The sequence below is a fragment of the Festucalex cinctus genome, chromosome 9, assembly GCF_051991245.1.
Source record: "Festucalex cinctus isolate MCC-2025b chromosome 9, RoL_Fcin_1.0, whole genome shotgun sequence".
NCBI lineage: Eukaryota > Metazoa > Chordata > Actinopteri > Syngnathiformes > Syngnathidae > Festucalex > Festucalex cinctus.
Window position 1 is genome coordinate 23,387,603 of NC_135419.1, and position 15,000 is coordinate 23,402,602.

General features: G+C 40.2%; 2 protein-coding genes across 4 annotated transcripts in view; both read right to left on the bottom strand.

The window, feature by feature from the left end:
- The window catches only part of immt (inner membrane protein, mitochondrial (mitofilin)), a 34,560-nt gene extending 31,578 nt beyond the window's left edge, over positions 1-2,982 (bottom strand). For both annotated transcript variants that reach the window (XM_077531920.1, XM_077531919.1), the window contains exons 1-4: positions 2,814-2,982; positions 2,378-2,445; positions 2,112-2,301; positions 1,569-1,713 (exon numbers count right to left, since the gene is read on the bottom strand). In XM_077531920.1, the coding sequence (XP_077388046.1) occupies positions 1,569-1,713; positions 2,112-2,301; positions 2,378-2,445; positions 2,814-2,855 (445 nt within the window). In that variant the 5' untranslated portion in view covers positions 2,856-2,982. The remainder of the gene's footprint in view (positions 1-1,568; positions 1,714-2,111; positions 2,302-2,377; positions 2,446-2,813) is intronic.
- A 973-nt stretch (positions 2,983-3,955) lies between these two features.
- slbp (stem-loop histone mRNA binding protein) overlaps positions 3,956-15,000 on the bottom strand; it is a 33,766-nt gene continuing 22,721 nt past the window's right edge. For both annotated transcript variants that reach the window (XM_077532946.1, XM_077532947.1), the window contains 5 exons: positions 10,554-10,625; positions 10,269-10,391; positions 9,968-10,126; positions 9,779-9,887; positions 3,956-4,158 (listed from right to left, as the gene is read on the bottom strand). In XM_077532946.1, the coding sequence (XP_077389072.1) occupies positions 4,087-4,158; positions 9,779-9,887; positions 9,968-10,126; positions 10,269-10,391; positions 10,554-10,625 (535 nt within the window). In that variant the 3' untranslated portion in view covers positions 3,956-4,086. The remainder of the gene's footprint in view (positions 4,159-9,778; positions 9,888-9,967; positions 10,127-10,268; positions 10,392-10,553; positions 10,626-15,000) is intronic.

Consider the following 15,000-nt stretch of genomic DNA (forward strand, 5'->3'; position numbering starts at 1 on the left):
TTGAATGTAATAGAACAGAATGACTTTATGAAGAACAGACGTTCCATTCCGCGGCGTTTCAATCAGGCTAAATGTTGCCTTATTTTCCTCCGTGAAAACAGCCTATTGTAGCTACATTATGCGAACGGAATGTGAACGGTACTACTGAATGGCGATAACATTCATGGCCGTATCACACTAAGTAGTGAATGGGTCTATATGTTTTTCACAATCGTCAATTTCCATAAATGACAGCCCACCTTTCGGCTAATGCACAATGACGCTAACCTGGGGGCGACATACACTAATAATGACTAGAATCAGGCTGACGTCCGTCGAGCGGGGTGACTACAATATGTAACTGCATATTAACATCGGAATGAGGTCCAATTAATTGACGTAATTTGCACATCATTTTGGAGTACAGCACAGGACTGGACTTCGACCGACTAAAGCAATATGATCTGCACGTCCCGTGGACATCAATTGTTTAGTGGGGATCGAGAGTCTCATTCTGTGAAGTGGCCAGCTTTGAATAACATTATAAAACTTCTTACCTCTGAAAACATAGTTTAATTGGATATGAAGAGCCCAGTCTTCAGTATTGAGGTCGTGCACGTACGACTGCGCGCAGCGTGTACGAGCGTGCAGTTTGTTTTCGGCCACAGGTGGCAGTAGCGATTTGAAATTTTAAATCTTCCATATAGCTGCTTTAACTAAAACTAATGAAAAAAATAAAATTCAAAAAACAATATTGTTACTGAAATAAAATAAAAACGAAAATGCTTTTTAAAAAATGAGAACTGAAACTACATTTTATGTTTACAAAACTAAATAAAACTAGCTACAATTATAGCAAACATGTCCTTTGTTTTAGTCTTTGGTAATTCATTTAATGCGTGAGCCTTTGGCGATGATTTTAAACGTGATTTTTTAGTAGATTTATTTTGATATAAACCGGAATAATGATGTTTGAAAGTACGTCACACAGAAGTGACGTCATCTAGCAGCAGCCAAGAGAAAAGCACCTTCAGATGACATCGCTCCCATGGTGTTTTTTAAATATTGCGCACAAGTAATACACATTAAAAAATAAATAAACTAATACTAAAACTAACAAATTTAACTAAAACTAAACATTTTTTAAAGAACTAAATTAATAAAAACTAACAGAACCACCCTGAAAACTAGTAAAAACAAAACAAAACTATAAATTCCAAAACTATAATAACCCTACTGCCATATTACAAATAAATTGGTTTATACACTGTAGCATTTTTCTAAATATGCAAAAGCACAAATAAATTATTTATACAATTTTTAGGAATAACACAATTTCTCTTCACAACATTATGTGGCCCTTGCGTCCGTCTGATTTTCTGTATGTGGCCATCAAATGAAATAGTTTGGACACACCTGATTTAACACAACTAGCAAATTGGCTTGAAATGTGAACAAACCAACACTGAAATGGATTTTAGTTGTGCAGTACTTCAGTTTATGAAAAACTCATACATGCAATACTTCCAATGGCATGTGCACATTTTGAATTGCGCTTTTTGGGGGTTAATTATTGATGAGAATCTTACCCTCAAGGCTCTGTGCAGGCTGTACTGGGAGTGCTTTAGCCACTTCTATAGGATTCTCTGCAGACTCCTTCGCTTTCTTCTCTTGCTTGGCTTTAGACACCTTCGCTGCTTTTTCCATCATTGAAGGAGGTTGGGCCAGTTCAGTCTACACAGCAGAAAAGAACGCCGCTTAAGATATGAGAGTTTATAAAGGTGTCAGTATACATAAACACAACACAATCCAATGAGAACCAATATACAAAATTATGCTTTTACATAGATGTCAATTTTTGACTGGCCACTATTTTTTTTTTAATATAGATGAAGTAGCTAAGGGAACCAACATATTACAAATATGAGTAGCATGATGCACTACAGTAATAGACCAAACTGCAACATAATAAACAAACAGCAATTGCATTCAATTGGTTTGTGTACCTGATGGTGTAGCCCTACGTGTGTGCATGTCACAATCAATTAACTTAAATTAAATTTCCTAATTGTGTTCTGAAACTGTGGCATTAAAAAACGTCTTCACCATAGTTTCTTTTAAACTGTCCTGACCTGTTTTTTGACGGGAAGTCCAGCTTCTCTGGGAGCGGGTCCCAATGCCAACCCCAACAGCCGATCTGAATACGGAACATTTTTCTCCACAGTTTCTCTGAACTTGTGGTCCCATTTGGCGTAGAGTATGGTTCCTCCAATGCCACCGCCAACTGTCACCAAACCAGCAGTGACCACTTTGGCAGCGCCACTGATAGATAGAAAGAACTACAATTGCTTTTTTGCTCCACAGTGCATTTGCATTGTGCGTGCGTGTTGTATGTTACCTGCTTTCCCCAGCTGTGTAGTGTCTGCAGGGCTGGAGACTGTTGAGAGGGATTCGCCCGTAGTTTTGCTAAAAAGTAAATGGGAGCGAATTAATTATATGGCTTAAATTAGAGCAGAAGATGCACACGAATGAGAGGTGGAAGAGTCAGTTATATTTGCCCCCTAACCCTGCACAAGGTTGTGCTAGGTGTCAAACTCAAGGCCTTGGGGCGAAATCTGGTCTGCCTTTATAGATTACACTAAAACAAATACATTTCCCGTATTCTAACATGTAAAATAGAAATAATACAGTCTACATGATCCTCGTTGGCTCCAGAGTTAGGCTGTGGGTCACTGAATGACAACACCTCTTACTAGCATGCTATGCTAATGTTGGGATTTGTGAAACGTTCTAGTAGTAGATTAGCAGCAGTTGTCGCAGTGTTGAAATCTTACCCGGAGTGTAGAATTGGCACCTCTGACACAAGCCCTCAGCATGGTCCTGTATACTCTTGTGTCCCAAACTTCAACTGAATTTAACCTACACCGCAGCCGTGACTCTGGCTTGATCCCCTTGCCCGCTGCGTTTTTTATTCTTGGAGAAATGTCTTTTGGTGAACGAAAAAAATAACAGCGCCACCACCCGGGTGGGGTCCGCCGATAATTTCTTTTTCTTTTTTATTGGGAGTAAAATAATCAACAGATGCTGTTTTTATATTAGAAACAAAAATACTGTATTGTAGTTTGTTTTCACCGTGAATTTGCAGCTTTGTGTAAAATAAAAATTAAAAACAAAAGTATATATCATCCATTTATATTATCTGAACAATAAAATTCCATCCATTTTCTTGACCGCTTATTCCTCACAAGGGTCGCAGGGGGTGCTGGCGCCTATCTCAGCTGGCTCTGGGCAGTAGGCGGGGGACACCCTGGACTGGTTGCCAGCCAATCGTAGGGCACACAGAGATGAACAACAATAAAATTATAAACTGCAAAAAGCTGTTGACTGGTCGATGCAGGGTGTAAAGCCAGGCAAGGCTATTTGTATCGCACCGGACACACACAAGGCAAACTGTAGAGACATGGTGGCAACCTTATGCCCCAATTCAACTGGGATAGACAGATTCCAGTGCACTCACAACTAAACCCAAACAAATATGTATTTCTGAACTGATGATGTCTAAGTTAAAAATGTGTTGTCATTCTTTTAAACCAAATCTCTTTACAACGTAAGCACAATTAATGAAATGTACAAAAGTGAGTGAGTGAGTGAGTGAGTGAGTGAGTGAGACAAATTATTTAATATGGTAACACAAACAAGTGGTTCTTTTTTTATTTCAAAGTCTTTAATTAGCAAACATTGTAAAACTTTTCTATTCATTTTTTCCACTTTTAAAATTGTACACTGAAATCAAGCTTCACAACAGTAAGCCATTAAAAGGAAAACAATGGTTTTTAACCCCCCCCCCCCAATTCCACTACAGTACGTGTTTCAAGTGCTAACACAACACATCATCCATTTACACTGATGTAATACTGTAAAGAAACAATCCCTGAGGCATTTGTAATAAACTATAAGAGACTGCTTAGAGTGCATGTGTAGATCAAGGAGTTTATACCCGGAACAGAGGCTTTCATTAAAAGGTAAATCAAAGCATTTTACAGTTGGGGAGTGAAAGTAAAATATTTGAGATGTGTATGAACATTTGACAACAGGGTGAACAAAGAGCTATGCCATGTCAAGATCTGCTGTGGTTTCAGTCTTTTGCATTTTGACTGGAGTTCCTCCACAGTCATCATCCTGGAACACATCACACAAGGCAATTAGAAATCATTCTCATGCAGGACGCACGCATCTATTCTTTTTCAATATGAATTTTATATGATACATTATTGCATGAAAAAAACAAATGATCATGCAAAAACAAAAAAAAATTGGTTCTGAGCATAAGAAAAATGGAAAGGCAAGCTTTGTGACATTTACTTTGCCGCGTGTCGGAGAGTGTATACTACATACTGTATTTGGTTGGTCCATAATATAATAAAAAAAAAATATATATATATATATATATATATATATATATATATATATATATATATATATATGTTATAATAATGAAAAAAATAAGCTCATGAGTCTTCTTCGCCTGAAGACTTCCGTCCATTTCCCCACCACTATTATGAGGCGCTGCCCCTAGTGGCCCGCCAGGTAATTGCTCAATAAGCCATGAACAACGGACTTTATAGTGACTGTAATTCACTACAAATATATTGCGATACTTGTGTAGACGTATCAATAATCTATCTGGAGACAAAGTTTCACAATTTATCGTGATATCGATATATCGTAACACTCCTATACTGCAGGCTATAAGGCAGGTGAGCAAATTTTTAAATGCTTGTATATGAATACTGAACCATAATGCTAATGCTAGCTAATTTAAATAAGGAAGTAAAGCCCTGCAATTCTTAAGCAATATCCAGGCTACATCAAAAACTTGATCATGTCAAACCCAAAAAGCTAAGCAGAGCTGCAGTTGGTGAATGCACAGAAGGCTTTAACAGTTTTAATGTTTTTATGGGGACTCACATGTAATTTGCATTGGCCTTTTACATAAGCCTTAGTCAACTACTAAAACAATTTCTACAAATGTCCATTTCACACTTCATAAGCAAAGTGCGCATTACGTTTGTGCATGCGTGAAAATCAAGTTAAAAAACAAAAAACAAAACAAAAAACTTGCTACCAAACATAACAGTCATTTGAATGTGCTGTCAACAATATCCCCCAACTCTGCCAGCTGCAGAAAACCACCACGCTAGCTAGTTGCCTCGGGTCACACCACAGCCGGTCATTTAGAACCTGCTTCAAGCCCCAAATGACCCACTCAGTGAACTCAACTCAACTTTATTTATTAAAGTGCACCCATTCAGACAAATATTAAGCACTTAAATAAGCTTAGCTGCAGTGTCCCAGCAGAGGGCAGTCAGTAACGACATACTAAGCAAGTTTAAAATAGATTGAATAAAAAAAACATCAACTTCCCAACGGTTGAAATTGTCCAAATCAGCGCTTCCCCCGTTTAGATTCCATTAGTTTTCAATAAAAAGCTGGTATCAGGCCTACCCATAATGCACCGCGCTGCCGAGATGCGCGCCTCGCTTATTACTGTTGACAGCCTGACAATTTTTTACGAAATGTTTCTGTGAAGTTGTGCTTCACTAAAGCCTGGTTCACATGGCAAGATTTTAAAATTGTCAGCCGATTTCCAATCTTTGACAGACACCACATGTGAAGAGAAAAAATCACGGGAGTTCCAGTTTTGAACGTACCGTGTGTGGTGTGCGGCCACACTGCACAATCAACACACCCCACACGAGCCGAGTTCATTCAAGAATGTGACGGTAAGTCTCGCAAAACCTCTCGAGATTAAACGTGGCTTCCGAGTCGTCAACATGAGTGGATCCTGGTTTTCGGCCGAAAAAGCGGCATTAAAAAAAAAAAAGGTGTTGTTTAAAAGGAGTATAAATGGGCACTGGCGAGACATCGCTTGTCTTCCGTTCGGTGCTGGCGGCGCGGGTTGGCGTCCCACCCGGAGACCTCGTTTATTTGTGGAGAATGTGTGTGCGTGTAAAAATAAATAAATAAATAATAATACATCAATTTTCTTGACCGCTTATTCCTCACAAGGGTCGCGGGGAGTGCTGGCGCCTATCTCAGCTGGCTCTGGGCAGTAGGCGGGGGACACCCTGGACTGATTTCTTTCTTTCTGATTGGCTGCACGTCACTGTCAATCTTCTGCGCGGAGCGAAATCGGGCCCAAAAAAAATCCAACATGTTGGATAGTCCCGATTTCAAGTCGGGGCTCCTTCCGAGCGCCGATATCGGGAGGCGCCATGTGTGGTGACAATACACATGGCAGGATTATCTGTGAAGATTATCGCTTGCGTCTCGGCGCGTCCTTACGATTGTCGGGAGGGGAAATCCGGGGCTAAAATCGGGCCAATTCTCCTGCCGTGTGAACCACGCTTAAGACATTCATACACCACTGATAAAATATAAAAAATAAAAAAAAATAAAAAAAAAAGAGAAGAAAGGAAAAAACCCAGACAGTCATGATAAACCACTTTTACAATAAAAAAAAAAAAAGCCTTCTTCTTCCTTAATTTTTGCCCCATGTCTATTTATAGGGATGTAACGATAAGGGCAATATCGGGATATTAACTCTTTGACCGCCAAAACGTTTCATGACATATTCTAAAGTCCTAATGAATGCTGCCAATAACGTTAATTTACCTCTCCCTCTCCCTCCCTCTCCCTCCCCCCCCCCCTCTCTCTCTCTCCCCCCCTCTCTCTCTCTCCCCCTCTCGCTCTCTCTCTCTCCCCCCCTCTCTCTCCCTCTCCCACTCTCTCTCTCTCTCCCCCTCTCGCTCTCTCTCTCTCCCCCCCTCTCTCTCTCTCTCCCACTCTCTCTCTCTCTCCCCCCCTCTCTCTTCCTCCCCCTCTCGCTCTCTCTCTCCCCCTCTCACTCTCTCCCCCTCTCTCTCTCTCCCCTCTCTCTCTCTCCCCCTCTCTCTCCCACTCTCTCTCTCTCTCTCCCTCTCTCCCCCCCCCCCCCCCCCCCTCGGTCTCTCTCTCCCCCTCTCGCTCTCTCTCCCACTCTCACTCTCTCCCCCCCCTCTCCCTCTCCCTCTCCCTCTCTCTCTCTCTCTCTCTCTCTCTCTCTCTCTCTCCCTCCCTCTCCCTCCCTCTCCCTCTCCCCCCCCTCTCGGTCTCTCTCTCCCCCTCTCGCTCCCTCTCTCTCCCTCTCGGTCTCTCTCTCCCCCTCTCGCTCTCTCTCCCACTCTCACTCTCTCCCCCTCTCTCCCACACTCGCTCTCTCTCCCACACTCGCTCTCTCCCTCCCCCTCTAGCTCTCTCCCTCTCCCTCTAGCTCTAGCTCTCTCCCTCTAGCTCTCCCTCTCTGTCTCTCTCTCTCCCCCTCTCTCTCTCTCTCTCTCCCCCCCTCTCTCTCTCCCCCCCTCTCTCTCCCTTTCTCTCTATCCCCCCCTCTCTCACTATCCCCCCCTCTCTCTCCCTATCTCTCTATCCCCCCCTCTCTCACTATCCCCCCCTCTCTCTCCCTATCCCCCCCTCTCACTGTCTTGTGCTGCGCTGCCTTGTCACTAAACAAAAAAATATTAGTGTCAAAGTCACTGTTGAGCAAAATTTTTTATCTTTTCACAAAAAGCTTGTTTTTCTCTTAATATTTTTGTATTTTCGCCTATGTCACTACAATGACCTAATTTCAAATGGTGATTACTAAAGAACAGAATAAGGTAGAAACTAGGGGTGTGCTCAAAAAATCGATACGGCAATATATCGTTGCGGGCCTCATTACAATACACATATCGATACGCAGGCGTCAGAATCGATATTGCTCGTCAACTTTAAATAGGCAGTTAACATTTGCAGCTTGCATTGTACCTAAAAAAATATATAAACCAGCAGCGTCTTTGAAGTTAATTGCTTTCAATTAATGCAAAAATAGCTCACCAGTGATTGGACACTGTGTCTTGCTAAGAAAAATTAGAGCAGAGGAAGAATATCAATATTTATTTACTTATAAACTTAACATGGCACGTGTCTTAATGTACCAAATTTCCTATATTTTGTTTAAAAAACAAAATAAAATGTGTTACATGAAAAAAATTATGTTTTAATTTCCCCAAATATTCCAAATAAGCACATTTTAGAGCTGTAATTTACAGAGCGTACACATTTAGACCAGGCATGCCGCTTGTTGGTAAACCAGAAGAGCTACTAACAAAAACATTTTTGTCATCCAGCATAATAAATATATCCTTTAGGTATACATATGACTGTTTTATAAAATGCAAGTAAATTAATGTAAACTATCGGGATACGTATCGCCCTGAAGATCATGTATTGGGATACATATGTATTGCGATGCATATCGTATCGTGACCCCTGTATCATGATACGTATCGTATCGTGAGGTTGGCGGCAATACCCAGCCTTCGTAGAAACGGACTTTTTTTTTTCCTCAGGAAAGAATGGAATCCAATCTTTCATATGGTATCTACTAGGGGTGTTAAAAAAAATCGATTCGGCGATATATCGCGATACTACATCGCGCGATTCTCGAATCGATTCAATAAATAAAAACAAATATATATATATATATATATATATATATATATATATATATTTTTTTTTTTTTTTTAAGAGCTCAGAATTGTTCATTCGGTAGTCTTACCGATTCAACGTCTTATCATCATTGCCTTTTTTTTTGTGTGTGTGTGTGAATCGATTTTTAAACTTCCATTTTTAATGGAAAAATATTCAACAAAACGTCTGACTTCGGGTTAGGATTCACACCTTGAGCATGGAAGAATGTTACATGAACGGAACATTAAGCCTTAATATTTTATTTTAATGCTGTTCAAACATGAAACAGATTACAACCTCTATAAGACTGAAATTTCAGATAAATAAATAATACATTTTCATATAAATCTTGCACTCTACAAGCTTACTGAATAGTATTTTCTAAATTTGAATGAAAAAAAATCGCAACAATCGACTTATAAATTCGTATCGGGATTAATCGGTATCGAATCGAATCGTGACCTGTGAATCGTGATACGAATCGAATCGTCAGGTACTAGGCAATTCACACCCCTAGTATCTACCATATTTGTCATCTCACCGCACAATATTCTGTTTGCTTTGAAAGATAAGTGAAATGCTCCAAATTGGCTGGCACCGTTCGTTGGGAGTTTTTTGGATAACGTTTGGCAGTCAAAGAGTTAAAACTGCCACAATATCGTCGTTGTCATGTTCACAATATTTAAAAGGAACAGATCTGTTAAAAGTCACATTGTAAAAGTAAAAAAAAAAAAAAAAGAAGAAGAAAAAAAAAAAAAAAAGTCACATTGATTTCCATTTGTGCAGTTCTAGCACCCACTAGTGGCTAGTTTCTTCGTAACATTTAATTTTCATTAGGGATGTTTTGGCCTTCTAGGTTTAAAATCTACGCCAATTGTCAGATGAAGGGAAACGTAATTTGCCTGTGAAGCGATCAATGTGTGTTTGCATTAGCAAGTAAGTGCCTCTATATTTTTAGTAGATTGTAGATGGTTTATATGCATTGCCGTATAATATATACAATATTGTCCGTTTTTTTTTAGTATGAGCTCTTTTTTATTTTTTTACAATATTGTGACCTTTTTTAAATAACCCCCCCCCCCAAAAAATTAATATCGTGGTAATTATCGTATCGTGATCTTCATATCATGATAATATCGTATCGTGATGTTTGGATATCGTTACACCCTACCTATTTGCAGACAAACTCGCTTTCTGCCATGCCACGTGTACGTGATGAGCTTCACCCTGTAAAAAATATAAATCTCACCTCCAGTGTCAGATTGCGTGTGCTGAAAGAGCATGTACCACTCCCAGCATCCGATAATATCGGAAAGTCCAGCTCAATGTCCATGACGTCCTCAAAACGGAGCTCCTCGCTGCAAGAGCAGAGTACAAAACAGATGAAAAGAATCTCAAGAGCGTAGACTTAGGAAAAAGAAGTGAAACGTTTGCTTACACATTTTTGGCATCGGCGTCTCCTCCCTCTTCTTCTGCTGGGGGGTCCCACGCATGCAGCTTGACCTTCCACAGTTTGATCTGCTGGTCCCAGGAACGCCGACTGTATTTCTTGAATTTATTGGGAGTTTTTGGATGAACACCTGGCTGTCGCATGTGCCTGGAACAGGTAGAGAAAGTAGCTAAGACAAGGTTCCAGCTGCAGTTTCCCATCTGTGCTATGTATTGGAGTGAACTGCTCTTTATGAAGCTATAACACTAATATAAGGGCGTGTGCGTGCCTGTCTTCATTGTGGACCTACTTGGGAACCTCTTTGACATATCGATCATAGGCCAGCGTATTTTTGCCGTAGTTGATCTGTTTCTGTCGCCGTAGCAACACAACTTCATCCATTTCCACGTTTTCACCCTCTTTGGAGTCACAGCTGCAGAATCATTGCAAAAAATGTATCAATAGATGGACATGTTCTTACAAAAACTATGAGATTTATGAAGCTGTTGATACAAATCTCATGGCGTATTTCTATTTTAAAACATTTTAATGAGTGAAAAGAAGCTAAAATGGAGTGGGGAACGAACATTCATACCTGCCAGAAGAGCCAGAAGATGTCTTCCTCTCTCTCTGGGTGACTTCTCCAGCAAGTAGCCTCCTCCTGTAACTGAACAGTAAACATACAGTGAATTAGAAATGACTATATATAATATATCGCGATACTACAGCACGCAATTCTCGAATCGATTCACTAGGCAGCCGAATCGATTTTTTTAACATCCATTTTTGATGGAAAAATATTCAACAAAACGGCTAACTTTCACACCTTAAGCATGGAAGAATGCTATATTAATGGAACATTAAGCCTTAATAGTTTATTTCAATGCTGTTCAAACATGAAAAATGTTACAACCTGTTTGTTAAATACAGTGGCTCACAGTTCTAAGACTGAAGTTTCAGATCAATAAATAATACATTTTCATACAAATTTTACAGTGTACATGTATAAGTTTACTGAATGGTATTTTCTAAATTTGAGTAAAAAAAAAAAATCTCAACAATCGACTTGTAAATTTATATCGAGATTAATCGGTATCAAATCGAATCGTGACCTATGAATCGTGATTCGGATCGAATCGTCAGGTACTAGGCAATTCACACCCCTAGAAATGAGTGTTTTGGTGGGTGTGTTAATGTGTAGGGATGTCACGATAAAGACTATCGTGATATTGTGATATTAAAACAGACACAATATCGTCATCATAATGTTTACAATATTTAAAAGGAACACCTCTGTTAAAAACAAAGTCAGGTTGATTCCCATTTGTGCAGTTCTAGCACCCACCCTCTAGTGGCTAGTTTAGTAGTGCAATTTAATTTTCATTAGGGATGTTTTGGCCTTCTATGTTTAAAATCTATGCTAATTGTCAGATTAATTGGAACCTAATTTGCTTGTGAAGTGATCAATGTGTGCTTGCATTAGCAAGTAAGAGCCTCAATATTGTTATTAGAGATTGTAGGTGGTTTATATGCATTGCTGTTATGTACAAAAGCACAATATTGTGCTTTTTTTTTTTAGTATGAGCTCTTTTTTTTTTTTTTAAAACAATATTGTGATCTTTTTTAAATATCGCCAACCCCCCCACAATATCGTAATAATTACCGTATCGTAACCTTCATATCGTGATAATATCGTATTGTGATGTTTGGATATCGTTAGATCCCTATTAATGTGTATAAGGTTTTTCCTATGTACAAAATTGCAAGGCAGCCATCTCTACCTAATTTGCTCGACGCCTCCAGCCTGAGCGACTGATATCGCGCAACACAGCCGCAGCGCTCCAGCAGTGTTGATTGCGCTTGGCAGCAATGTATTTTAACTGCAGTTGCCGCGTTGCGCCAATATGGAGGCACTATATCAACCGCAGTGCACCGAAAAGACCTGAAGATGAAAACCCCGTAAACACAAAAAACCGTGATCGACATACACAAAACGTGTGCTCTACGGGCACAAAACCTGATCTACGTGCACAAAACGTGATCTACCTGCACAAAACGTGTGCTCTACGTGCACAAAACGTGTGCTCTACGTGCACAAAACGTGTGCTCTACGTACACAAAACCTGTTCTACGTACACAAAACGTGATCTACATACACAAAACGTGATCTACGTACACAAAACGTGATCTACGTACACAAAACCTGTTCTACGTACACAAAAACATGTGATCTACCTACGCAAAACCTGATCTACGTACACAAAACCTTATCTACGTACACAAAACCTTATCTACTAAGGGTGTCACGATTTCGATTTTTTATCGAAATCGATCGAAATTACGTCACGATTTCGAGCATCGAAATAGAAGAGAGGACACACGATTCGATGCACCCCCCCCCCCCCCCCCCGCGCCCGCCGCCACCGCCGCCACCGCCACCTCCCAGGAAAGCAAATGAGACGCAGCCATTCAGCTACTAGCTAACGGCACTTGTTAGCTGACTTCTCCTGCAGTCATGATGGCAAGCGCGGACAGACACAGCAATGGTGCTTCAAGCCGCTCCCGCTTCTCTCGTCACCAGTTTGGAAACATTTTGCGTTCCCGGTGAGTTATGTCGACAACGTTCACGTTGTCGATAAAAAGACCACAGTTGCAAGATATGCTATGTGCGCGTACTGTACTCGGCCACGGTGTTACGCCCGGCTCGTCAAGGGGAAGGGAAGTAACACAATAACAGAAAATATAGAGTAGATAAACACGGGTCGACTTTAACATCTGAGTAGTTTTAATTGAAATTTCAGGCAGGGGTTTGACAAGGGAGTGAAAGTGGAAGGTGAACAAATAATAACCGCATTTGACAGAACTGACAGAACGGAGGAGAAACAACAATAACCAATAGGGGTATAATACACGGATACACAATAGCGTCGCGCTGGCACAGTCGTCCAATCGGAGTGTCGCGCTGGCACAGTCGTCCAATCGGAGTGTCGCGCTGGCACAGTCCTCCAATCAGAGTGTCGCGCTGGCGCATTCAAACTGAAGTACCATTATACGGGCACCAGCCGACACAAACACACACATACATACTAGGGGAGCGGAGCCGGCGGCGGGCCCGAGCCGCCAGCCGTAACAACGGGAAACACGACAAACATGACGGGACATTTACGCAGGCATCACAAAGATTTAGATTTATCAAATTCAACTAGAAGTGGGAAAACAACGGTCCAACCAACTATTTCATCCTCATTTACAGTGAAACTTCCACACACTTCAGCTCGCGCGAAACGCCAGATCCATAGGTCTATTTATAGCAGCAGACCTGCAGCCTTGGAAAACGCTGGATTCAAACATTTAATTAGTGTACTTGAACCACGCTACAGTATGCCCAGCAACTGTAAATGTTGGGATATAGTTTGTTCAGGCTGTATTTGTTCCATGACTTTGGATACAATATATTTTTTGTTGTTGTTGCACATTGCACATTATTTTAAGAGGAACGCACAGCACACTGTTGTAACCAAAAACAGTCAATAGATGGCAGGCACCCACTGTGACTTTTTGTTTTTGTTTTTTAATTTTTTATTTTACACTTCAGTAAGAACAAGACGGTTAACTTTATATTGTAAATAAATTCTTTGAATTTGATCATTCCTGCCTAATGTCAATTATCATATATTACATAAATTTACACAAAAATAATATGGAAATTGCATCACCTATATGTAGCCGATCTTTTGAAATAAGATTTACTGTACAATGAATAGAACCAATGATCATAGACTAGCCTTAGCCTACAGAAGCATATGCCTCTGTGATATAAAGTGGGGGAGCGAAAAAAAAAAAAAAAAAAAAAAAAAATCGAAAAAAAAAATCGAATCGTGACCCCAAAATCGAAATTTAAATCGAATCGTGGAGTTGGCGAATCGTGACACCCCTATTATCTACGTACACAAAACCTTATCTACGTACACAAAACCTTATCTACGTACACAAAGAAGCATATCTTCAATTACGACAAAAATCTTTCAAGTGCAAAAAAATGTTTTGTGTACGTAAAAAGCAATTCTACAATTACAGATACAAGTCACATGACTTTTGGCAGCAATATTCTGCCGAGCAGTTTTACGTGCCAAAAACCCATGATCCACACGCGCAAAGCCGGTAAACTTTACAGCAGGGGGCACCGTATTTAGAGAGTTTGGCCAACTCGTTGAAAAACAATTACGCTGTGATTGGTTAACTGCTGGTCACATGACACACGGACGCTTTGTCGTTACGGGGTTTTGGCATGATTCTAACTCCATATGAAACAGCTTTTTTTTTCCCCTCAACTTGATTGTACCGAAGAAGAAACGGATCACGGTGCAACCGTTGCACACGCCCATTTTCCTGGAGGCAGAGCGCTCCAGCCATTGCCAAAGTCATAAAAACACAGTATGTCTAATGAACATACAGTAATAGGTTTTTACAACAAAGCCGAAATATATTAATTTAATCGGTACTCATGGATGAATTTTTAATGATTGTCGTAAAGAAAAAAAAAAAAAAAAGCGGGTTGCGGCTGGGTCATACGTTCCAGCCAGCCACAGCACGGAGCCTCATCATCCACGGTTGAAATGCAAAAATGTTTTTAGTCTGTATATATATTGTGCATTTTTGACAATGATGCTGGCTGACTGTCGGGCGTCTGGTTGTGTTGCTGGTAAAGCTGCAAATAAATTCTCCATCTATATGTGAAAGTTTCTGTGCATTTGATGGGCTGTACTTTAAGACGTCGCCACATCATGCAACGGAAATTCTAATTTTGAATCCTGGAAAAAACAGTGGCCAATATTTTCCCACTCGTGAACTGTTTTTTTAATGAATGATTACTTCAGCATAAGTCATAATCTCATTGGAACTATTATTATCATCATCATCATCATCAGAACATGGGAGTATTATATGTTGCCTGTGAAAAATTAAAGTCAGTCAACTAATTTACAGAATACATGTGCGTTATGGTGCATGGTCAGACTTAGGGATGTTTGATACCCCTTTTT